This window comes from Pagrus major, chromosome 23 (assembly GCF_040436345.1).
Source record: "Pagrus major chromosome 23, Pma_NU_1.0".
NCBI lineage: Eukaryota > Metazoa > Chordata > Actinopteri > Spariformes > Sparidae > Pagrus > Pagrus major.
The window spans coordinates 9,935,552-9,959,156 of NC_133237.1; the positions used below are offsets into that span (position 1 = coordinate 9,935,552).

General features: G+C 38.9%; 2 protein-coding genes across 2 annotated transcripts; both read left to right on the forward strand.

The window, feature by feature from the left end:
- The first annotated feature begins 253 nt into the window (after positions 1–253).
- On the forward strand, positions 254–9,834 carry slc2a6 (solute carrier family 2 member 6). The gene is made up of 8 exons (XM_073494681.1): positions 254–544; positions 2,225–2,496; positions 3,733–3,829; positions 4,044–4,143; positions 4,583–4,776; positions 4,993–5,168; positions 5,447–5,724; positions 7,327–9,834. The coding sequence occupies exons 1-8, from the start codon at positions 452–454 to the stop codon at positions 7,653–7,655; spliced, it is 1,539 nt and encodes a 512-aa protein (XP_073350782.1). The 5' UTR covers positions 254–451; the 3' UTR covers positions 7,656–9,834.
- An 8,502-nt stretch (positions 9,835–18,336) lies between these two features.
- On the forward strand, positions 18,337–19,593 carry litafd (LITAF domain containing). The gene is made up of 4 exons (XM_073493639.1): positions 18,337–18,385; positions 18,510–18,602; positions 18,706–18,904; positions 19,476–19,593. The coding sequence occupies exons 1-4, from the start codon at positions 18,337–18,339 to the stop codon at positions 19,591–19,593; spliced, it is 459 nt and encodes a 152-aa protein (XP_073349740.1).
- The last annotated feature ends 4,012 nt before the right edge of the window (positions 19,594–23,605 follow it).

Sequence of the window (23,605 nt, forward strand, 5' to 3'; positions counted from 1 at the left end):
ACATAGGATTAAAATGCTTTACTCAAAGTCAAAGTGAGCAGATTAAAAAGTCATTTTTTTAAATCTAAAGTAAGTTTAAAATGTTACTACATTTACTATGTGCATTTTATTCAAAATGTTCAATAATTCACACCACTAATTCCAGTTGAACTCCACATGTAAATGTCCAGCGTAAACACAGTTCTCAGTTTCACTTTCATTATGACCTCTAGACATGAAGTAAGCCTTTGTCTGTGTGTTCTGGAAACTCCTCAACCACGCGCTGTCCACAGGAGGATCCACATCAGCACTTGAACAGGGCAAATAGGATTTGGAATGCATTTTTTAAAAATCAAGTTATCCTCACTGGCTTGGTTTCATTTTCTTCCTCGCCTGTAAAGAAGGATCACTTTTGTTGGAAGCTTTGTTGGAGCTTGATGGACTTTTCCTCGTGCTGTGTTTTTTGAGTTGTATGAATCAGACACCTTTGATGACGGATCCTGCTGCAGACATGGATGAAGAGACTCCCCTGCTGAACAGAAGACCAGCATCATCTGAATCCAAGGTTGGAAACATTTCACTTGTTTTAAATAATCTTTAAATCTCAACAATAGCTCATAGATTTAGTCTGTGGTTGTCTGAATTAATATGAACAAAAAAGAGTTTTTTAACTTATTGTGAGGAATCCTGATCAGGGTCCAGTTCCACAATGATACTTCAGACTGATCTGTACTATAGTGTTCACAAAAAAATAATGACTTACTCATTTTAAGGCTGAAAGGGTTGCTGTTTTTTCTTAATTTTTTTATTGATCAAATTTCAAGTGTAACATTTCCCATAGAAACATATAATTCAAATAATCAAACTCAAATATGATCAGTTTTACATCTCAAACATATGCATGAATCAACCAGAACAAAAAAAAGGATAACAAAAAAGAAAATAGAATGATATGAAATGAAACCGGAAGTCTTTTCCCAAATATTTAAGAGGTCTGAAAAGCTTTCTTGTTCATTGTTATCTTAGAAAAAGCCCATAAAGTTAGCCTCACTACCCCAGGATACCTCAGAACTGAGAGCCATGTTTAGACCAATCAATGACAACATCAAATTTCAACTCATCGGTTTAAGTTGTGAGTCATGCTCATGTGCACACAGCTACATGGACATCCTCCCCTCATTACTGACCCACAGAAATGCCTTTAAATAGATCCTACAGTCTGCAATCAGGCTGAATCACATTTAAACAGGCGTGTTTAAGGAGCACTATGTAGTTTTGGGGAGGAAAGTTTCATCAGGAGAGAAAGATCTCTACCAACTGATTTTTTTTATGCCTGAACAAACTAAATAAACAAACTCTTTTTGCTTTAATGACTGAATAAACTAAATAAACAAATTGACATTAAAGGACAACACAATTTCATACTGTTTTACTTTGTTTATATGTGGCGGACCCTGCCACCTTTCTAGCTTCAAACAGTGTTCTGGGGGATCTTATTTTCCTCTGAGAACAGCTTGTTTATTCAGTTATGGAAAAATATAATAATTCTGAGCTTGTATTATTACCTCATCAGTATTGTAAATCTTAAAATCCTGAATTTGAATTTCTTCTCCAAAACTACACAGTGCCCCTCTCAAAGTAAATGATAAATCTTACTTTTGTAATCAATATAAAAGAACAACTACTGATGTTGATCAGCAAAAGCATAAAAGTGTCAGGTTGTCACCTCCTATAATTTTGCAAGCATTGTGATTACAGTCGATCCAGTTAGTGCTTGTTAGTGATGACCCCAATCATAACTGATCTACAGGATCGGTGGTCCGACTGATCCTGCTGTCACACGTTGTAACTCCCCATTTTCTTATTTCTGGTAAAATATTAGTACTTATTGCTGTTAAGAATTTGATGAGTTCCTCTTGGGATTTTCTGCGGGTTTACTTTAAGTTGACCTGGAAACAAAAGAACACATTACTTCTGTGTACTAAAAGACTTCACTTGGGAATCTATCAGTCACCAATGCATATTTTTTTAATCTTTTAATTAATTCAATTTATTTCTATGGAAACAATAATATAATGTTTCCTTTCAATTCAAAACAATGATTTTTTGAAGAGAAAGCTGCGTTTACATCCCAAACTTCCCTTTAACCCAGACACTCTGACAGAGAGCAGCACTGATTCATAAAATAGAGTAGCTACTGTATGTACTTATGTAGCTTTAACTCGTCCACATCCTTCCATCCTAGATCAACAACTCTACACTGTTCCTGGCCGTCTTCTCTGCTGTCCTGGGGAACTTCAGCTTCGGGTACTCCCTGGTCTACTCATCCCCGGTCCTGCCAGAGCTCCAGAGCCCTGATGCCGACCCCCGGCTCAGGATGGACCCAAAGCAGGCTGCCTGGTTCGGCTCGATCTACGCACTGGGGGCCGTAGCTGGAGGACTGGGGGCCATGCTGCTCAACGACTTGATTGGACGGAAACTGAGCATCATGATGTCAGCAGTGCCGTCGTCTATTGGGTGGGTCTCAGTAACAACTTATACCACTTTCTACTCCACGGTAGGGGTAGACCGAATATCGGTCCTGGATGATTATCTGGCTGATATTCAGCAGTTTTCCAATTACTGGGATCAGTGATTTTCAATCAGATTGCCAATAAAATAAAATAATTTAAGAATGTGCTACTTTGGCTCTGATGCAGCATCATCTCACACAATGTCCCACCCACAACAATATCTGGTTGGTAACACGATTGGTCACACTGAATAATCAGAATCTGCAAAGTAACTAGTTACTAAATGTATCAAATAAATGAAGTAAAGAGGAAGTATAAAGTCACAGAAAATCAAAAGTATTCAAGTACATTACCTGGAAATCGTACTTAAGAACAGTACTTGAGTAAACTGTACAGTTAGATTTTTATTGCAAATGTTTTCAGTCTCCTTGATAAATATAATAATCGGTATCAGTATCGGCCCTGAAAAGCCATATCGGTCGACCCCTAATCCACGACATATATTTGACAGCTATAGTAACGAGTCATTACACCCACAGAGGTGCCTTAAATACCTCAGACGGATTAGACGTCTCGTCATAAGTGGGTATTCTGGGAATGACATGCCATTAAACTCTTTGAAGTGATAAGAATGATAACAGCGTGCCTCGCTCTGACAGGAGGATGAATGAGATGTCAGTCAGGTTCACGCCCACACACAGTCCTCAGAGGACGTCTAATTAGGCAACTGAAGTGAGATAAAACTGTGTCAGCCATGGATTTCATTTAATTACAAAATAAATGATCACTTGCAAATTATAAACTACTGAATAATAATTATAAGTAGCTGGAATCTGCAACCAGCTACAACATTATTGTGCTGCTTATGCCTTTCGCGTTATTAGTCATATTACTACTTATACTGTATTTTTATGTTTGTGAACAACAATAGGCTACGAGCTATAAAATACCTTTTGAATACCTGTCATTATACATACATACATTCTTGTTCTTGTTTATAAAAGTCTTTATAATTATGTCCATCATGATGTCAGAAAACCCAGAGAACTGAACTGTACGTCTAAAACAGAAAGTGGTTTGAAAAGGGCAAAGTTCATTAATGGTAATAACTGAAACCTGAATAATCTGAATAATATATGCTGTGATATCCAGAGATGGGTCATGATGTGTGTGTATGAGCCTGCATGTACTGTTTGTTTTGTACATATTCCCATCTGTATATTCTGTATGTGTGTCTCAGATACATGATACTTGGAGGGGCTGTGGACCGGTGGATGCTCCATGTCGGCCGTTTCCTCACAGGAATTGCCGGCGGGATGACCGCAGCATCCATTCCTGTAGGTTACTATGGTTATAGAAACTTATTTCAACCTATTTACCCCTTTTTCTCTAACACAAATCAATTTTACCCATTTCCAACAGTCCTGTCAACAATTATGTAAATAGTTATGGTATTATTTCAGATGTTTTCTCATGTACATATATTACCTTGAATTCAAACTACATGTCTTAATGTGACTGAATTTGTGACCTTTGTGTGTTTATGTCAAGGTTTACATCTCAGAGATCTCCCACAAAACAGTGAGAGGAGCACTGGGCTCCTGCCCTCAAATCACTGCTGTGTTTGGGTCCTTGTCCCTCTACGGCCTAGGTAAGAACATACCAATACTACTACATTAAAATACCACAACATGTTATGTAATCTATGTTAAACCAGTTATCTGCCAGAATAACAAAACCACTCCTCCAAATGGCAAAATAAGCCCAAAAATGCAACATTTCCGCTTAGATGCTGAAGTGTCAGCTTACCTGTCTCTGTGCAAGACACTGAATCTACATTTTAAGGAACTGTAATATGCTCTGGATTACAGTTTCAGCTAAATGTATAAAGAAAGATATTGTACATTTGTATTAAGTAAAGCATTTTGGAGAGACGGCAGTAAATTGTTCTCCAGCCTAATACATCATCACGTAATGTGTTCAACAATCATAAAAGAGGAAATCTATCATAACAAAGGCAAAACTGACAGCAGCTTCCATAGACCACAATGTAACGTTATCATAATCTCAATATCAACTATGATGTACAGGTCTGGTGGTATCGTGGCGGTGGCTTGCAGTGGCAGGGGCGCTGCCAGCTGTGCTGATGGTTGTGCTGCTGATGTTCATGCCCTCCTCCCCCAGGAGGCTCCTCTCTCTGGGCAGAGAGCAGCAGGCTGAGAAGGCCCTCCGCTGGCTGAGAGGAAAAGACTATGACACACACACTGAGCTCCGAGCCATACAGGTAAGAGTCACAAACCATCTACATGTGTTTCTAATAACTTAGAGAAGCAGTTAAATGGACAACTAGGGTAAAAAGGTGGTAACATCACACTCACACAGTGACTCCAGTGGTTTACATTCTTGGAGCAAAGACCTTTTTCATTTGAGTTTTATAAATAAATACAAAGTAGTATACCTGCATATGTTTATGTGTCTATCTGTGTGTCTCCCAATACAGGACAGCATCAGCACACAGGGTAAAGTCACATGGTCGCAGCTGGCCACACCCATCTTCTACCGGCCAATCATCATCTCAGTGGTGATGCGTTTCCTGCAGCAGATGACGGGCATCACACCCGTCCTGGTCTACCTGGAGACCATCTTTTCCAAATTCAAAGTCCCCTTGGAGGCCAGGTTGGACATCTATTCTATTTAACGATATCTATTATTTATATACAGTATTTATGGACTTTTTTTCTTCTTTTTGGTTGTTTTCATTGTTTTACTATCAATCGTGTCATTAATCATTCATTTTAATCATGCAAATTTTGCTCATTATTTACTTTATAATGATGCAAATGTATTTATCTACCCACAAGCATTGTGTAAATCACACATGTGATGGTGTTTGGTCTGTTAATTAATTCCATTATGCTCCAAATTTTGACCCATCCATGTTCTATGTCTGTCAGGTATGATGCTGCCCTTGTGGGTGTGGTCCGCCTCTTTTCTGTTGCCATTGCAGCTGTTTTAATGGACAGGGCGGGACGCAAAGCCTTGCTGTACACGTCAAGCATGCTGATGTTCCTGTCCAGTCTGACTCTGACCATGATCTCCCACACCACAGCTTGCCCTCCAGGCCCCGTCTCTCCTAATGGCACTGTTTGTCTGGACTACAGTCTCCATAGTGACGGTGGAAACATCACAGCAGGCATCATTCCTGTCATCAGCACCATGGTGTTTATATTTGGTGAGTGTTGCAAGTGAATCATGTTGTTGAAAAACCATGCTGTGTGCCTTTATGGATAGCAGAGCAGGATAACAGACTGAAATATCGTAACATCTTTGGGCGCATTGTCATGAAATTTACTTCAGATATTTAAAGTTCTGATTTTGACAAAAGTGATCTTCTGTAAGATTTAGGTATCATAACTATACAAACTGCCTGCTCAGTCCTGTGAGAGCTGACCAATCAGAGCAGACTAGGCTTTCCAAGAGGGCAGCCTTAAAGAGACAGGAGCTAAAATAGAGCCTTCAGACAGAGGCTGAATATACAGAAGGTGCTGCAGCAATGGACAGCATAAGAAAAATAGTGTTTTTTGAATATCAAAGCATGTCAACATTTTTAGTAGACACCCAAAATAAAGGTATTAACCCAAAAATTAGCATAATATGGAACCTTTGAATCGCAGGATGTAACTTCTGCTGCTAGAGCTTGCTCAATAAATACAAAAACAAGTTATTAAAAAGTTGCATGGAATCATTGTTGTCTGTTTATGTACTTGACTCAGACAGAAATGTTCACAGACAAGTTAATATTTTACTTATGTTATTCTTCCTCACTCTCTGACTCTCTCCCAGAAGTTATAGCGACAGGCAACCAAATGAAATGAAATGCCTCGTTACCTTGAATAAAATACAAATAATAAAACTACACAACAAATCTGTCACAAAGTTCTTGTAGATTTTAGACATTTTAAAGCAGAAACGTTACATATTATATCTTTAAGGCCCCCGGTGGTTGAATTGTAATAACTTTGGTGATCTGGTCAAAATCTCAAAACTATATCCCTGCAAAGTTTGACATTCCCATCAGCCTCCACTGTACTGTGCTTATTTTTTGTTTAGAGCTAATCAGCAAATGTTAGCATGCTAACACGCTAAGCTACGGTGAACACAGTAAACATTATACCTGCTGAACATCAGCATGTTCGCTGTGTCAGTGTGAGCATGTTAGCATACTAACATTAGCATTCAGCTCAGTGAATTGCTGTTTTCAACGCTGCTTTTGGTCCATTACAGTTCAAATTGCCAAGTTAAGAGCAAAGAAGCACTTGTAAACAAAAGTGTACAGTTAGGTTGTTTGTTGGGCAAAGATTTGAAAACCTGTCAGGCTTGTGTCTTTGTATATTACAAAGTTGCTGTGTGTCTTGTTTCAACATGTTAAGAACTGTTATGTCCTCAGGTCATTTTATTATACTTAGCTCAGCATCATTAACTGCTTTCTGTTACACATCAACGTCCTCATGCTCAGAAAACCTGTTTCGGCCTGTTTAGTTTAATTGGTTTCAAATATGTTCTCACACCTTAATTAATTGGGAAAGCTTTTCAGACTTACAATGGGGTTATGTAGTGCTTTATTGCTAATATATGTCTTTTTGGTACCTTTTTCATACAACATGGGTATTTTTAGTCAATTAACACCAGAGTCTGAAAAACCTGTCACAGCGTAGCATGGTGTGACCGTGCCCTACAAACTGCACATGACATTTTGTGCTTTAAGTGTACTGTGAAATCACCTGCCTCGTTATGAGCTGATCGCTTTGTCATTACATTGTCGGTTGTCTCCTAGGATACGCCATGGGATGGGGCCCAATCACCTGGTTGCTGATGTCAGAGGTGTTGCCACTGGCTGCCAGGGGCGTGGCTTCAGGTCTGTGCGTGACTGTCAGCTGGTTGACGGCCTTCATGCTCATACAAGTCTTCACGCACCTAGAGCACCAGTACGGCCTGTACGTGCCCTACCTGTTGTTTACAGTGGTGTGCGTGCTCTGTCTGCTGTTCACCGCCGTGTGCATCCCAGAGACACGCGGCCGCTCACTGGAGGAAATCGAGAACTATTTCAGGACAGGACGTACGTTCACCATCAGCCAGAGTCATTCCACTGCACAGTCGAGCTGAGGCCTTAAGATCCATTTTATAAAAGAATGAATTATTTCCATGGTTTAACCTTTAAAACAGCTGCTGTAAAGTGATTTTTGAACTGAAAATGTAACCATCAGACTTAACGGTCTGAGGACAGAGGGTGTTTATTGAACAAAATATAAAGCCCCTTTGAGAAAAGGACTATAATAATTACTGAGCACAGATGGATCAATATAAGGCTGAGTTCAGCAGACTGAAAACAGTTACCATTAGGTCAAAAGCAGGTACTGCTTATACATCTCACTGACAATCATGTTATACATAATTCTATTTGTATATATAGGCCTACATGTTTCTTTTTTTTCTCCCCCAATGATGTAACACAATATGTAATCAGTTCAAGGTTATTGTAATTAACTAAACCTAAACCAAAAATTAATCCGAGCGATGAAAAAGTTAACTAATTTAATATAAAAATATACAGGATGCCTCAAGTATGTCAACACAACAAGAATGAGGAGACATTGATGCATATGTTTATTGACACTAGGATGTCTACATGACTGTGACTTATATTCCCTCACAAAGTGTTGAGTTAATATTAAAAATGAAAACTGACATTGACACTCATAATAAAACAAACACTTAACATTTATAGACAAATAAAAACTAAACTGAAACAAGTGAATCCACACTGCAAACTGACTGAAGCTGAACTGAATCGAAAACAAAAAATTAAAAACAAAATAAAAATAAAAATGAATGAAAAATACAACCTACATTACATTTGTTACCTAAACACACCCACTGTTTTCAATTAGTGTGTTCTTTAACATGTATTTGTACTGTAGTAACACGAAATGCACTCTTCTGATCATATCAGATACCTCAAGTTTATTTTGCGTCAGTTTAACCACATGCAGTGTACAAACTAACATAACGGGGAGCGTGAACAACATCCATACATCATCCTCTTTTCTCTGGTAAGCAGCCATGGAGTTAGCACAATAATACACTCCAACATGTCTGAAAGCAATATGCAATGTGTGTTACAGTAATCAGCAGAGAAAAATTGTTTATCGCTTTTCTCCTGAGCTCTTACAATCTATTAAAAACACCTTTTATCATTAAATATTTTTAAAAAATCGGGGTGACGGTTAGAGGGTGTCACCTACATAAACATCATGATCAGAAAAATCAAAATCCACTCCCAACAAGACAACTCAGTACTTTAGCTCTGTTTGACTGGCTGTGCAGGGACACCACAGCTGTTTCAGGTGATATTGTAAATGTTTTATTGATTCACGGCAGAATTCAATACGTCAGCTACATAATCTAAATATTCTGTATTTATTATATATAAAACAAAAAACTAAATATATACTGTATATACGTTCTTTAAGCATGTCGACAAACAGGCTGGCAGCTGTTTGAGGAAAATATTCATCGTTTTTTCAGGGACTTACAAAACAGGACCGGAAGTGGTGCTGCCGGCACACACTGGTGGCCCAGCAGGCCGGGTCACATGCCGCAGTGCACTCTCAATGTTGTAGGTTTGACTCACAGCCAGATCACTGCCTCCCTATCCTCCTCCTGTTGTCTGGTATCTTCACAGAACTTTTTGTTGCTAAAACACAGCGGTTATTGGATGGACTACTCAGATGTGCCCGTGTGCCGTGTTTTTCAAATGACAGGCAAGAGAAAAGCTTTATTACAGATTTAGTGCAAGAATGTTTGGTTTGTGAAAGCACAAAGTGTCATCCAATTATCAGCTTGTTGTTAACCAAGCTAGCCACTTTGTTAGCTATCTGGAGCTATTGTGTTTCATTAGTGGCTAAGATAACTGTTGAATTACTGTTGTCCTTTATGTATGTTTACTACTGTGGATTAGATGGAGACCAATAAAATAAGCCATTTGTGCAACAATACATTGTTTGGCTGAGGCTAATGGAAAGACCTTGACACACTGTTAAACTTGTTCTTAACAACAGGAAACCATTAATCAGCTCCTTAGACGGGACACATGCCTGGAATAATTATTGATGTAATACCTTAGGGTGACAGCCATAAACACGTACATATTGCTTAAAGATACATGTTTGTATGGCAGACATGCATCTCGTAAGATGATTGTGCCTGTGTGTTTGTAATGCTGGTGCAGCTGAGCTGTGTGTCAACCTAACATCAAGTATGAATAAAGTTTGTCTGAGAATTTTTTTTAAATCACATTTGTCCTATTTAAAAAAAAAAAATTGTTAAACACCATTAAAACTGCACAGTTTAGTGTCCTATTTCCTTTTCTTTGACTAAAAACAAGATTGATAAGTTCCAACAACACCGCATCAAAAAGAGCTACTCTTTAGTCTTAAATTAAAATCATCCACTCTTTATAATGTTTACAGGCCTTTTTCCATATTGTTGAAAAATTGAAACTGAAAACATTATTGACTAATTACATGGCACAAAATGTGTATCCATTCAAACACAACGGACATTCTTACACTGCTCTGCACATCAATGGGGAAGAGAACTAAGACAGTTCAAGATGTAACTAGGTCATAGATAGACAGTCAGGTGGATAAGAAGAGAGCCAGATAGCAAAGACAACCTTTAACTTCCGTTCACTCAGTATTTATATACCTGCTGAGTCACAGTCTATTTTTGTATTCATGATTATACCCACCTCCTCCATTCTCCTCCCTCCAACTCTCGATCACTACCTGCCTGCTGCCTTCAGTGGGTGACGTTTTTTTCACCACTGTCATTCTGAGATGCTTTACTATATTGTTAAAATGAGTCTTGCCACATTAAGGTCAGACTTATAATAGTAATAATATATTTTATTTATATAGCGCTTTTTCATGATACTCAAAGACACTTTATATAATGGTAAATGGACTAGCATGACATGCTTGAATTCTGTATTTGCCAAAAACAAAGTCAAGAAACCACTTGACAAAATTTAAAGAGAAGAAAAAAGAAAATATATCTTTATAAATACATATATGTTTTTTGGGCAAATACAAACAAAAACCCTATTTTGATTATTTCTCTGCCTCTTAAATAATGAGGTGTACCACAAGGCTCAATCCTAGGACCATATCAATACTCGTTGCACATGTGTGGTGTTCACCTCAAATGTTATGCAGATAATACTCAACTATACCTTACAAGTAAGCTAAATTATATCATTGGAATTTCTGCTGTAAAACTGATGTATGTTGATTTTAATTAATAGTCAAGCAGTCACTGTAGTCAAAGGAAACTCAAAATTATATTTTGTCAGATTTTCTACTAGTAACATTGCCAAAATCGGATTTGATTCTGTTTCTTGCTGGCACAGAGAGAAATATAAGCAATGAACATTTCTCACCTGTTTACTTATTGATATTAACAACTCATGAATTATATACATACATACCACATTTTAAAAATTTCTTTTAAACCAGATAGTAGCTTTGAGGCCTTGGGCATCCTTTTTCCTTGAGGTTATAAACAATATAAAGTATTCCCTAAAGTGACAGATGTTGTCCACGTACAGTTGAGGTATTTGTTTTTACAAACAGGCCTTTTTGTCAGTTTCTTGCATGTTTTCATACTGAGCTTAACTATTTAATTTCCATCCCATTATGAGTATTATTTTTGATTAGATTTCATTTGACCTATTGCTGGGACATATCGGGCTAGTAATGGGAAAATGATTTTATTCAGTATCAATCGGTAATGAAATTATAGCTAACAGTAGGTGACAGTATCTACCTTTAAAGTTGGTTTGCAATCAGCCAAAAAGAAGGTGAAGAAGAAGTGCAGCACGCTGTTGCCATCTCTGCTCACTACGTTATAGCTTTTTTTACCCTCAAGTGTGCACAAACTAACTGGTACAAACTTCTTTTTTGCATGACAAAAATATGAAATCATTAGTTATCATAATCGGAGAATTTGATAATTAAATTGTATCCGTACTTGTGATTTCGGAAGTGACATATGGATGAAACCCAATATTATTATTAAGTGTTAGCAGCACCAACAGAATGTGTTTCTGTGTGTTTTCATCTCTTTCATAGCAACAGTTGGATATTGAAAATTGATTTATTATTATTCATAGCATTTACATTAGTATTGACATAAACATGGTGTCAAGGTTATTAAGGGATCAACCTCTGCCCTGTAATCACTTAAAAATGTCCCAGTTTATTCAAAACATCATAACCCACACACACACCTCTGTCTTTGGACGGAATGTAAAACTCCGTAGGGATTGGTCCATTCTCTGGAATGTTGTTCATCAGGCCTATCGAAACACACACTCACAGACACACACACACACATTTTCACCTCACCCAGTTGACATCATAGACAGAGGCAACACCCCACACTCTCACACACACCTATATGTTTACATATGAAAAACAAAAATGTTGTTGTAGAAACATAGTGGACACTTGAGTTAATAGATGCACTATTACATTAGTTTCATGCAGATTTCATTGTAATATAGTCTGACTTATTTGTAACATTTGGAAGCATGTGATGTCTGTAATGATAAAAGGTCAGTAGGGTCGACACAGTCTGCTTTTAGAACTGGATGACTGCTGGGTTTTCCCACAGTCATTGAATCAAATCTCTACACATAATGGAAATCAAAGTTATTTTATGCTCTCCCTCAACATACAATATGTACAACGTGTGCTTAGGCAAGGCACCCAGCCCACGTGCAGCCATGATCCAGTGACCAACAGTAGAAAAATGTGGTTGAACTGGCCTGCTCCCAGCTGACTGACAGAAAAGGCAAATCTTCCCAGACATCTTTTTGAGATGAAATTCAATGACGTTAGCGCAACAAAATGAAACGGGTTTGTATATTTCAGCCTGAAAGGAAATGTGAAATATTTACCCAGGGGAGCGCATCCAAAAGGTTGGATAGCCAAAATCATTCACCACCTCCTTTGAACAATGTCAAGTAATCTGTTGAATTTTGACATACTGTTAGTGCTTTGTGTGGCTGTCTGTTTGTGATTTCCTTTTATGTTTTTTGCTTGAAAAGAGCAAAAATTCAATTTTCATTTGTAGCATCATAACAGTCTTTAATGAGAAGTTCTGCACCACTAACACGGCTGGAAGATGACCTGATGACCTCAAAAATGTGTTTAAGCGCTTACAAATGTTGGAATCCTCCTCTTCCTGTTGACATGAAAATCAGATATAATCTTAACGTGATATGACATGTAGTGCAGAAGCAGAAAAGTGGATATGATGATGATGTGATGATTTGAGGACTTTAGCCTGTGGTTCAGTCATCAGATGTCTGATTACATGCATAGCAGCTGACTTTCAACAAAGTGGAGGGGATAATGGTCTTTAGGCGAGACAACTGCCAAGCAAGCAATTACCATTCGTTTCAACATTTGTGTGAAACCAGTGGATATTTTTGACAAGACATCGGGACATTTTCCATCCATGTTATTGGCAGCCAAAACACCCACTTTTGATGAGACGCAGGAACAATTCCGAGCCTTGTTAGTGGCAACAAAACTGGATGTTTTTGACGAAAAGTAAGGTGGTTTCCAGCTGTGTTAGTGGCAACAAAACTGGACATTTTTAACAAGATTTTGGGACAATTTCCAGCCCTGTTAATGATAACTAAACTGGATATTTTTGACGAGATGTCAAGACAATTTCCAGCCATGCTTGTGGCTTTTGACAAGACATAGGGACTTTTCCCAGCCGCATTAGATGCAACAACACCGGATATATTTGATGTGACGTCAGGGTGTGTTAGTAGCGACAGAACCAGGTAAAGAAACGTAAAACTGCAACAGAAAAGATAAAGGTTCAAGATATCAAACATTAACATATCCGTGGTTTGCAGAAATGTACTTTGGAAACATTTATTCTGACGATTGGATGGAGCTTATACATGTTCAGATTCTTTACAGTTTGCATTTAATTTTCTTTCCGTACATCTTGTTCGACTATATTTAGCTGATGATGATTCATTTATTTAAAGCAGTATGTGTCCAAGTGTTTCCCCTTTCCAACGAATAGGTGAGTGGGAGCAAGAATTTCATTGGTCTCAGTTTTGAGTCATAGCAGCTCTTCCATGCTGAAAAACACTCGTGAACAACACTGAATTCTTACATTTTGGGGGTAATTGGTCAGTATAAGCGTATGGTGACATATGTACTCTCATGTCACCAAGAACTACGAACGCCTCCAGTCTGTGTTAAGTCAAACTGTCTGCTGTAGGGATACAAAGCAGCCAGAGAGAAACTGGTTGTCAATCAACAGGGAGACACACACTCACATACAGACACACACACTCCCTCAATAATCCCTCGGAAAAACAAAGAACAAGTTAAAAAAGAAGACCAGTACAGCCTTTGAGAGTTACACCTAAACACAATGAGTGACTCATTCATATTCACGTCTTTGTCGATGAGGGAGGGGCAGTGGGCGTGTCCAGGGAGAGGCTTGAAGAGGTACAGGTGAGACAGGTGAACCTCTCGGCTATAACGTGTCTGGTCTCTACATCAGCAGCAGCTTACACACACACCTCTAACTGACTGCAACACCTGGTGAAGGTAAGACTGAAATTTATACGAGCATTTGATGGCTCAAATTCCGATTTTGAGTTTCTTGAGTTTGGAAGACAGGATTTAAAACTGGAGATGTGACAGGAGTGAGGGTTTACAGGTGTGGGGTCTGACATTTGTGCTATGAAGACTATCTCATATGGTGTGATGACAGAAAAACATACACAGAAAGTACATTGTCAAGTTATTCTGCAACCAAGAAGATGAACTGAGATGTAAAAATCAACACTACACTAAATGCTCGAACAGAGAAGGACTGATGATTATAAGAAGAACAATATATTTTGTTTAAAACTCATGGTAAATCAGTGTTAATGAATGTATTATGACCTAAAACTGTAGTCTTTATACTGTTGGGATGTGATAACAGACATAACAGGTTTTGTAGGCCCCAGCTCAGCCTGCAGTAACGTTTCAGACAGGAAGTACTCATAATTTTGAGTCTTTTTCCTGATTACTTTTAGGTCTTATGTAACATGCCTATTCTTCCTAGATGTTTCTGTTTGTTATATTTACTTGCTGGTTTGGTATTTGAGGTTTTGAACAATACATACAGGCCATGGGTGTAGCCCAGAGTACATAAAATAGTCCAGCTCTCATTCAATGGCTTCGCCTCTGGTACGTCTAGGTTTAAAGTGAACCTGTCATTCAGCTGAACTATTGTGAGGACCTGTAGCGACATTACACTGCCTGTACATGTGTGTATGCATCTGATTTACTGATTACTGTAACATTATATTTCTTCTTAAGGACAGAGAGGGTCTGCTTACACCTCAACACTTCATGTCAAAAACTGACATTTTAGATGTTACTGTAATGGACTTCTGTTGATTTGTAGGTATTGCTGTAATGCAAGTTTTAGTTTATATAGTTTCTTTAGCTTTCTTTAGGTTAAAGCTTAGTTGACATGTTAACTGGTTCACAACGTGGGTCTTGGTGATCAGTAGAAGTAGCCTTAGCTGTCTTTAATAGTAGTTCTTGCAGCCAGAATGTTAAGATCTGTAGCAGTAACAGTCGACCTGACAGAGAGAAACACTTTAGATAAAATGGGTTTTTCATATACAACTTGTTGGTATGTTTGGTGCCGTCAGATTAAGATAAAAAATGTTAGCTTTGTTGCTAATCTGCCCAGTTGCAATGCTATACATGGGAGCAGGGACACATGATTGTGATGCTGGGATGCAGTCATGTCTTAAAGTGCTGGATAGTTGTGAATTAATACACTTTGAAGTAAAAGAACATACAAAAGTTGTAATAAATAAATTAGAGACAGGAAATGCTCAATTCAGGGGCCAGAAACAAAGCGGCGCACCGAATTAAGAGATACTCTATTCTCCAACATCACACTGGACACAAAAGATCTGACTGAAGTGGGCAAAACATTTTTTCTTTTTTCCTTTATCCTAGAATTGTTTGCTTTTATCTTTGTAATACAACCACATACAACAACTTCCAACTCGATATAATCACTTTAAAATCCTGAATTTACTTTATTGTTTTAACTTCATATAGTATGTCTTTGTGTTTCTTAAAATAAGTTAATAAAAACACAGTCCAGGGCGTGAGGATCATGTTACCCACCCAGTATCTTCAGTGGATTTTTTCCTGAATGGGTGTCAGTCACAGTTTTTCCCAACAGTGGCTGGATTATCTCCATGTCTCTGTCGCTGAAGTGTTAAGTGATTAACAGGGTCATTTTCCATGTTTCAATTGCCCCGTCCTTTGTTATCTGATCATTAAAATGCATCATGAAGGTAGACCGCGAACATTCCTCTCTGTCTCTCGCTCACGCAGTCAGGTTTGACCAGCACAGGTGGTGCTTACAGTCTGGCCACACCTATGATTCAAATGTGTCTCAGGGTGTTAACCGAGAGTAAGTTTCACTGAACTCAACAGATCAGTTTGTAGATGATTAGCTCTTTTAACAACAGTGGTAAGTTAAAGGCTGATATTAGCAGTTAGCTACACCAGGTAGTCAGCTAAACGTCCGACTTGACTCATCAGTTCGCTTTGTAAGGTTTCTTAGATAAATGGATGGAGTTTTATTAACCGGGCCAGTTTTTCTCGATCAGTCACACCCTATGCATCCTCCATTAATCCACTCCTCAGCACCTGCCTCGTGATGGAGCTTCAGAGAAAGCAAACTGAGCTGAGGTCATGTGCCTCTGTCCTCTCTGACAGACAACGCTTTGTTTGATCAGCAGCCTCTAACTTTCCCCCCTTTGTGGTTTTAAGCATCTCTGCAATGTGGCAGATGTAATTTTCTAGGAGCCGCACCCAGTTGTAGGCTCCATCAGCAGCTTTATGTCCTGTCTGGTGACAGAAACATCAATTTATATAAGGTTATTTGTCTATCTATGTTGATTTTTCTCATTAGTTGGTTGTTTGCTCTTGTATCTATTATTTCCTTATTCCTTATAGTGTCAGTGTGATTGGATTTTTAAAGCTTTTTTGTATTCAAACACAGGGATCTTGAAAGCACCATTACTGTCGCTGACACTTTGCAGAGCTTCTCCAAAAAATATTTTTTCTCACTTATTGAGATTAAAAAACATGTCAAACAAATCATACTCCTCCCTGAAAGGAAAAAAGAGGAGTTTGAGGCTGATGGAAACAACTTTACAGAACTTTACCTGACTAACCTGACCCCAACACGCCCCATGTTGCACAGTGGAACAGAGTCGATGAGTGAAAGAGCAACTCAGCCAGTTATTCTACATAAGCGCTCATGACAATCAGCTTGTGTTGCAGCTTTTTATCAAAACACACGTGTGTCTGGTTGCTGCAGAGAATCAGGCTGTAGGGATGAACCTTGACACTTCAGGTTAAGGTTAATCAAAATTTACTTTACAAGTTTTTTTAGACGGTATATGGAGTGAAGCGTTCGCCCTTCACTGTCCAGTTGTGTCGTTCATGCAACATGATATCAGGGTTTTTCACCCCAGGTGAGCTCACTCGACAGATTTCAGATTCTCGCAGCTGTTAAGTCTGCTGCGACACACCCTCAGCCTGTGACACAGAGAGAGACATGCAGCCCGGTGGCATTCCTGCACCGACGTATGGGTGTATGCAGGCCCTGTGTGTGTGGCACAATGACAAAGTAGTCTGTCATCTTCTCCGAGAGCAAACTTCCATGACAAGTGATGAAGTATGGCTCCACCCTCGGGCGTGAAATGAATGGCTGGAGACAAGTGTGTGTTCGTTAGTGTGTTCCTATGAGTGAGAAAGAGAGAAACCTAGATGTATATACAGAGAGGATGTTAGACGATGATCAAACTAGTGTGTGTACTGTGTGTGTGAGAGAGACAGACAGAGAACTGGGATGTTTATTCATGCCGTGTTTTTGTTTGTTTAAAGAGAGACGACGAGATTGAGGAGACAAAAGAATTAGATTTCTTTGTGTATGACATCATTATATCAAACTAGTCACATGACTTTTCTTTGTCAGGGGGCCTAAAGACAGGCAGTATATAGAATGCATTTTATTTTGCTTACTCACATCTACACAATGCTTCAGTCTTAGTCTGAGGGATGAGGCCTTAAAATTACATCATGATATTTTTAGGTTATATCACGATACATGATATGTATCTCAGTATTTTCAAATCCACCTAAAAGCACTTCAAATGCTTGGACTGAGTGACTAAATCAAATATCATAATAATTTTGACCAGATACCTTGATATTGATATTGTGACAATACTGGAGGGGTGACTGTTGGTGCTTTCACAAAATATTTACATAGTTAGATTTATGTGCAGGGGCGGACTCAGGATGTTTGAGGGGCGGGGGGCAGAAAAATAAGGAGGGCACCACATCTACTGACAAGACATATCCACACAATGCAGCATATAAACACCCTGCTCCGACTGCTAATTCACCTCTTTGGGCTGAATATGTGTCAGTGAGAGATGACTCCATCAGTCTAGATTTGGCTCCATCAGTCTGGCTTTGGCTCCATCTAGTGGCAGAAAGCAAGATCACATTTGTCTCAAGAGGTGATGAGGAGGTGATCATACAGCACAAAGACACATGTTCGATATGTTTATTGTATTTTACCTTGACTGCCTTTTCATAAGAGGAGTTCTCTTTGTAACAGTCCTGCTTTCTCCCTCTGCAGCACAATGAGTGCCCAGCAACAAACAGATGTCCCCTCTCCCTACGTCTTACCAGGTGAACCCAAGCACACCAGGCGCACACACATCATCATCATCAACAAGTTGGCTCACTGACTCCATCTTTTCTCTGTCTCACCTCTTCTGTTTTTTTCTTCTTCTTTCCCCTTCACCTTGTCCAGTTGAAGGCCAGGGGAGTGATGTTAAGGTTTACCACCTCCACAGCCCGTTCGACCCTCATGATACCAGACCCACGGCCTCAAGTGCCACGCCAGGTACACTCACACCTGATGTTACACTTCCTGGAAAACACACGCCAGAAACCTCAGACAGAGTTCATTCTATCACATAGTTAACTTTACATTCTCTCTCCATCAGTGTACACCGGCGGAGGAGGTGGTTCAGGTGGTCTTGATTCTGGAGAGGGCAAAAGGAAGTTTGTGAGCTACGACACAGCGCTGGGGTCTTCTCCCGGCATGACGACCTGCACTTCCTGCCAGCAGCAGGTCATGACCAACGTCACCTACAAAGCAGGGACGTACGCCTGGCTGATGTGCTTACTCTTCATCTGCTGCGGGTGAGTGCGTGCTTGGCCACATTGACCTGCTTGGGGGCTCCAGGGAAAACTATTAAAATATAGAATATAAATCTCGAGCAAGATTTACACTGTATTTCATTCATGCCTTGTGAGATTTATTGCAAAAGGGTCATCAGGGTGCTTTTGGCCATATGCAGGACATCAACCCAGTCTCTACATTAGGGCTTTATTTTCCACAACAACATGAGATCATAGAACCAGATAGATGTGGATATTTGTAGTCATTAGTAATCGAACTGCCAAGTCTCCAGAGAGGTTTTTTTCTTCTTCTTCTTTAACCAGCCTATGTTAACATCAGCTGATCTAGTTCATACGTATTCATCTTTAGCAGCTAACCTATTCAGCTATTTTGTTTGCTTTAATATATCATCTTTTTTCAAAAAGGAGGGTCCAAAGAAAATATGAGTAACACCGAGGAGGTTCTTGCTTTTTTATGAAATGAAATGTAAGATTTAGCCTCCCTCCGGTGAACAACAACGGTCAGAGCAAAGCAAATTGTGTCATATAGCTTGACACTAACTCTGTGTGTGTGTTTGTGTGTGTGTTGCAGGTTGGTCCTGTGCTGCTGCCTGATCCCTTTCTTCATGAAAAACTTCAAGGATGCTTACCACACGTGCCCCCGCTGCAACAGAGTCCTGCACGTCGAGAAGAAAAAATGCTGTAAATGACGAGCATGAGGGCAGAAATGGACCCGTAGAAATATGAAATAACATTCTGTCACTATTGTCTGCGTTTGGGGTGTAGCTTATTTCTATGGATGAAACGTCATATTGTTAGCAAACAGACTGTGTTTTCAGTGCTCTAATATCATGTGCTCACTTTTTAAAATCAAGCACACCCCATGCACTTTTTGGAAGCCATATTACTTTTGTCCCATTCGAGCAGAAGAAAACGTTTCACTATTATCCTACTCAGAAACTTCTGCATGCATCACGTTGTTAAAATGAAGGCTGTACATAAACGTTATCAAATTAATTGTGTTAGCTCATTTTAAGATTTAAACAGACCAAACGAGCCAATACAATTTTAAATTAAACCAGAGCATTGGGCACAACCTAGAATATTTTCTTATCTGCAGTTATTGCACAATAAACCTGTGTTGGCACTGTTTTGCCACACTCAAGAATGAAATTAGACCAATGTGGCTTCTTTTGTGTTATATTTATATGGTGTAAGCCATTAAACTATTCTTATATTTCTCATATGAAGGGATGAAGGGAAATCTGAGCGAGCCTAAAGTTCAAAGAAAAGCTTATATATTATATAACAGCGGCCGGCTGTAAATGTAATGTTGAATTTTGCTTAAATCATTTGAATATTTACTTTCAAACAAAGATGTGTCACATGAGTTCATCACAATTCAAACGACAATGCAAAATTAAAGCAACACTACACTATGATATGACATCATCACTCGCTGGTGGAGCCACTGATCAGGACACTTGAAACTGTGTGTTGGAATATTTAAAGGTGCAATATGTAAGAAGTAGCTGCCTGTTGAATTCATACTCAAACCAACCGTGGGGCAGCATATCACCAGAGCAAACTGCTAACTGCTGCTAACTGTTAGCTCGTTAGCTCAGTCAGCCGCACTGGACTGGGAGCTCGGGGACCGGGGTTAGTGTTCATACCGCTAGGAGAGGAGCTTTGGGCCAGGACGGGCCGGAGCTAGCTGGCTAGCATGCTAACTTCAGTAGATATCTCCGCCAAACAATATACAGCCTGTTAAAACTGTTATATCATCCAATTTTGTTGATAATTGTTACATATTGCCCCTTTAAAATACATTGTTGACCATCTCTTTATAAAGCAGCCTGTCAATAGATTTTTGTCTGATTGCTTTTTTGTTCTAGCCAATAACGTTCATGTCAGTGTTTCATAATACACCTACAGTGTATAAGAAAACGCAGGCAAAATGTTGTTGTTCATCTCCTCTCACATTTTCCTCCGGATGAAACCGAGTATGCTTGGACTCTGTTATATACTATTATTATCTATTTTATTACATTATTTCTCTAATAAAAGTAGACTATATATATGGCATCGTGCTGTGTTTATGTTGTCCTATTCTTTGCCCTGCTTGATAGAGGTCAGAGGTCAGGGCCAACCACCTGACCTGTTGGTTAAGTTGGTGGTTTGTTTCTACAAGGCACTGAGTTTTAAAAGTGCAGTAAAATGTACAGTATGTGCCTCTGCGATGTAGACGAGTAGAAGTATAAAGTTGCATAAAATGGAAATAGTCAAGTAAAGCCTCACATTTTAGGTACACAAGTAAATGTAGTCACATTACTGCTGCTGTTTCTGTTGTTAACAATCTCACCTCAGTATCTGTTTAGTGGCTGTTCTGTAGCGTCCTCTTTTCAATCTCAGTTCTTAAACCAACATGGTGGAGAAGTCCTTCAAGCTCTCAGAAAAATCTCATTTTAAACATCAACTTAAGAAAAACGAGTGCATCAACTAGGGGAAGATCACTTGTGTGAGACTGGTTTGTTAACTGATGTTTTCAGGGTCAGGAATGACCTTTGAACCTCAGCTGTTTTCTGCAATTTGTTACATAACAAAGCAACAATGGCAGAGCTGTGACAGTTAATCCTGCATTAAATTATATTTTTAGCCCAGCAAGTAGCACTTTGTTCTAGACTGAAATATCTCAACAACTGTTGGACAAATTGTTATGAACCGTGGTTCCCCTCAGAATGAACTATAATGTCTTTTGGCCTCGTGTTCTTTTCCTCTAGCACCATCATCAGGTCAACGTTTGAATATGTTCAGTATTTTGGGTTTATGACCACGCACCTGCAAAACTAATGACATTTCTATCAACCTCAGCTGTAATTTGGGTTTAGTGCTAATTAGCTAAAGTTAGCATACTAATGGGCCCCATCTCTGCCCTGCTCACACCTGGTATTGACATCCGTCCTGAGTGATCAGATCGAAAGTGGACAGTTCTAAATCTGTCAGCTGACTTTAAATCTGTCAGATCACTTTAAATCTGTCAGATCACTTTATATGCGAATAAGGGCGTACATCACCGGGACAAACGGGAACAATGAAAGAAAGAAAGAACGTAATGTAGAAAATTTGCAGAATTAACAAGAAAGCTCAAAAGATAAAGAACTTGTTAAAAGTGTTTCACAAAGTTCATAATGTTTCTCCTTACTCACCAACTCACAAAATTGTATGAGGGTACATCAGTGCATTGTCATTTTTAAAAGGTGCAATATGTAAAAATTTTAGTTTTAAAAAATTCAAAAATTAACAAAAATGAAGATGATGTGAAGAAATGAGGCTTTTTAGGTTATGTCAAATGTCTTTTTTTTTTTTTTTTTTACAAATGTTAGCATTTTACCTGCTACCTTTGGCCCGTCCTTTCTCATAATACCACTTTGAGCCCCTACTCCAGACCAACTAGCTAATGGCAGCTACAATTAGCTTCTTACATACTGCACCTTTAAGCTTTACTTTTGTATTTTTTGACAAAGAAGATATATCGTGTTAAAGGTCAGTGTTACAGGTGCTCATTTTAGACTTGGCCAGGCTCGCAGCTTCCTCCTGCTTCCAGTGTTTATGCTAAGCTAAGCTAACTGGTCGCAACCTCCAATTTGAATGGACGGACATGTGAGTGGTATCACTCTTCTCATCAAACTCTCCACCCAAAAAGTATTTGGTATTGTATTTCCCAACATGTCCAACTAATCCTTTAAGTGTTTTGGGTCGAGCACTCGTATGGACAAGCAGCAGTGTTTTTGTTTTTATAGAAAATTTTATTCAACATACATTTCCAGCAAAAAGGCAATATACAGGAATAGTTGTCGTACACTGCTGCTACACTGAGGATTTTAAACTGGAAAAGATCAAATTAAGGTGTGATTCTGCAGGTCATCTTTGTACTGCACTTTTTAACAAGACAAAACCAATGCAGTTAGTTTTGAAAAGAAAAAAATAATCCAAATGTAACAGAAAAAAATCGTCAATGGTACATCAGGAACGCAAAGAAAAAGAGAAAACCCTACACACAAGAAATATGGACACCTGGCTCCTTCTGTACCCAACAACAAAGGCGTGTGTTTCTCTTTAATTTTACACGTTCATATTTTTAAATATACAATTCTTAAATGTTGTCTTTACAGAGCCAGCTATGCGCTATTAGGGGAGCATTCCATCTGTGCTTTAAAGGAACAAAACCAAAAAACAAAACAAAAGAAATTCATAGGGCTTAAAGTGTTTCTTACAATGCTGGTTTTGTCTCTACACATTCCTCAAACCTGTGGGGCTCGAAGTGTCTGCAGCTCCCTACCAAGCATAGCGCAGTTACTGCTCCCAATCACCTGGAGTCGACAGTTTCAATCAAGAGAGAAGATGATGAAGCTCGTGTGTGTTTGCGTTCAGAGGAGGAATGACTGAGTAAGACATTGAAACCCCCCTGGAAAACAAAAAACTGGAAGAGAAAGTCAAGGGGGTAATGTCCGTGCATGTGTGTGTGTTCCTTTAAAGTCACTGAGCAACTCAAAACCACAACCAAAATGTACATTTGCCAGTCCTGAGAAACCTCTGACATTAAGTGCCAACGTGCAAGATGAAATACAGACAAATTTCCTCCTTCTTTTTTTCCCCATTTATTTTTAAACAGATGCTGTGGATTTTTATTTTATTATACAAGATCTGCAGAAAGAGACAAAA

What these genes read in the sequence shown, in the direction of transcription:
- slc2a6 (XM_073494681.1), top strand. Translation starts at nt 452, where the DNA reads ATGAATCAGACACCTTTGATGACGGATCCTGCTGCAGACATGGATGAA. An exon ending in CAGCATCATCTGAATCCAAG is followed by an intron (nt 545 to 2,224) that starts GTTGGAAACATT and finishes CTTCCATCCTAG; the next exon opens with ATCAACAACTCTACACTGTT. An exon ending in CTGAGCTCCGAGCCATACAG is followed by an intron (nt 4,777 to 4,992) that starts GTAAGAGTCACA and finishes CTCCCAATACAG; the next exon opens with GACAGCATCAGCACACAGGG.
- litafd (XM_073493639.1), top strand. Translation starts at nt 18,337, where the DNA reads ATGAGTGCCCAGCAACAAACAGATGTCCCCTCTCCCTACGTCTTACCA. An exon ending in CTCTCCCTACGTCTTACCAG is followed by an intron (nt 18,386 to 18,509) that starts GTGAACCCAAGC and finishes CACCTTGTCCAG; the next exon opens with TTGAAGGCCAGGGGAGTGAT. An exon ending in TTACTCTTCATCTGCTGCGG is followed by an intron (nt 18,905 to 19,475) that starts GTGAGTGCGTGC and finishes TGTGTGTTGCAG; the next exon opens with GTTGGTCCTGTGCTGCTGCC.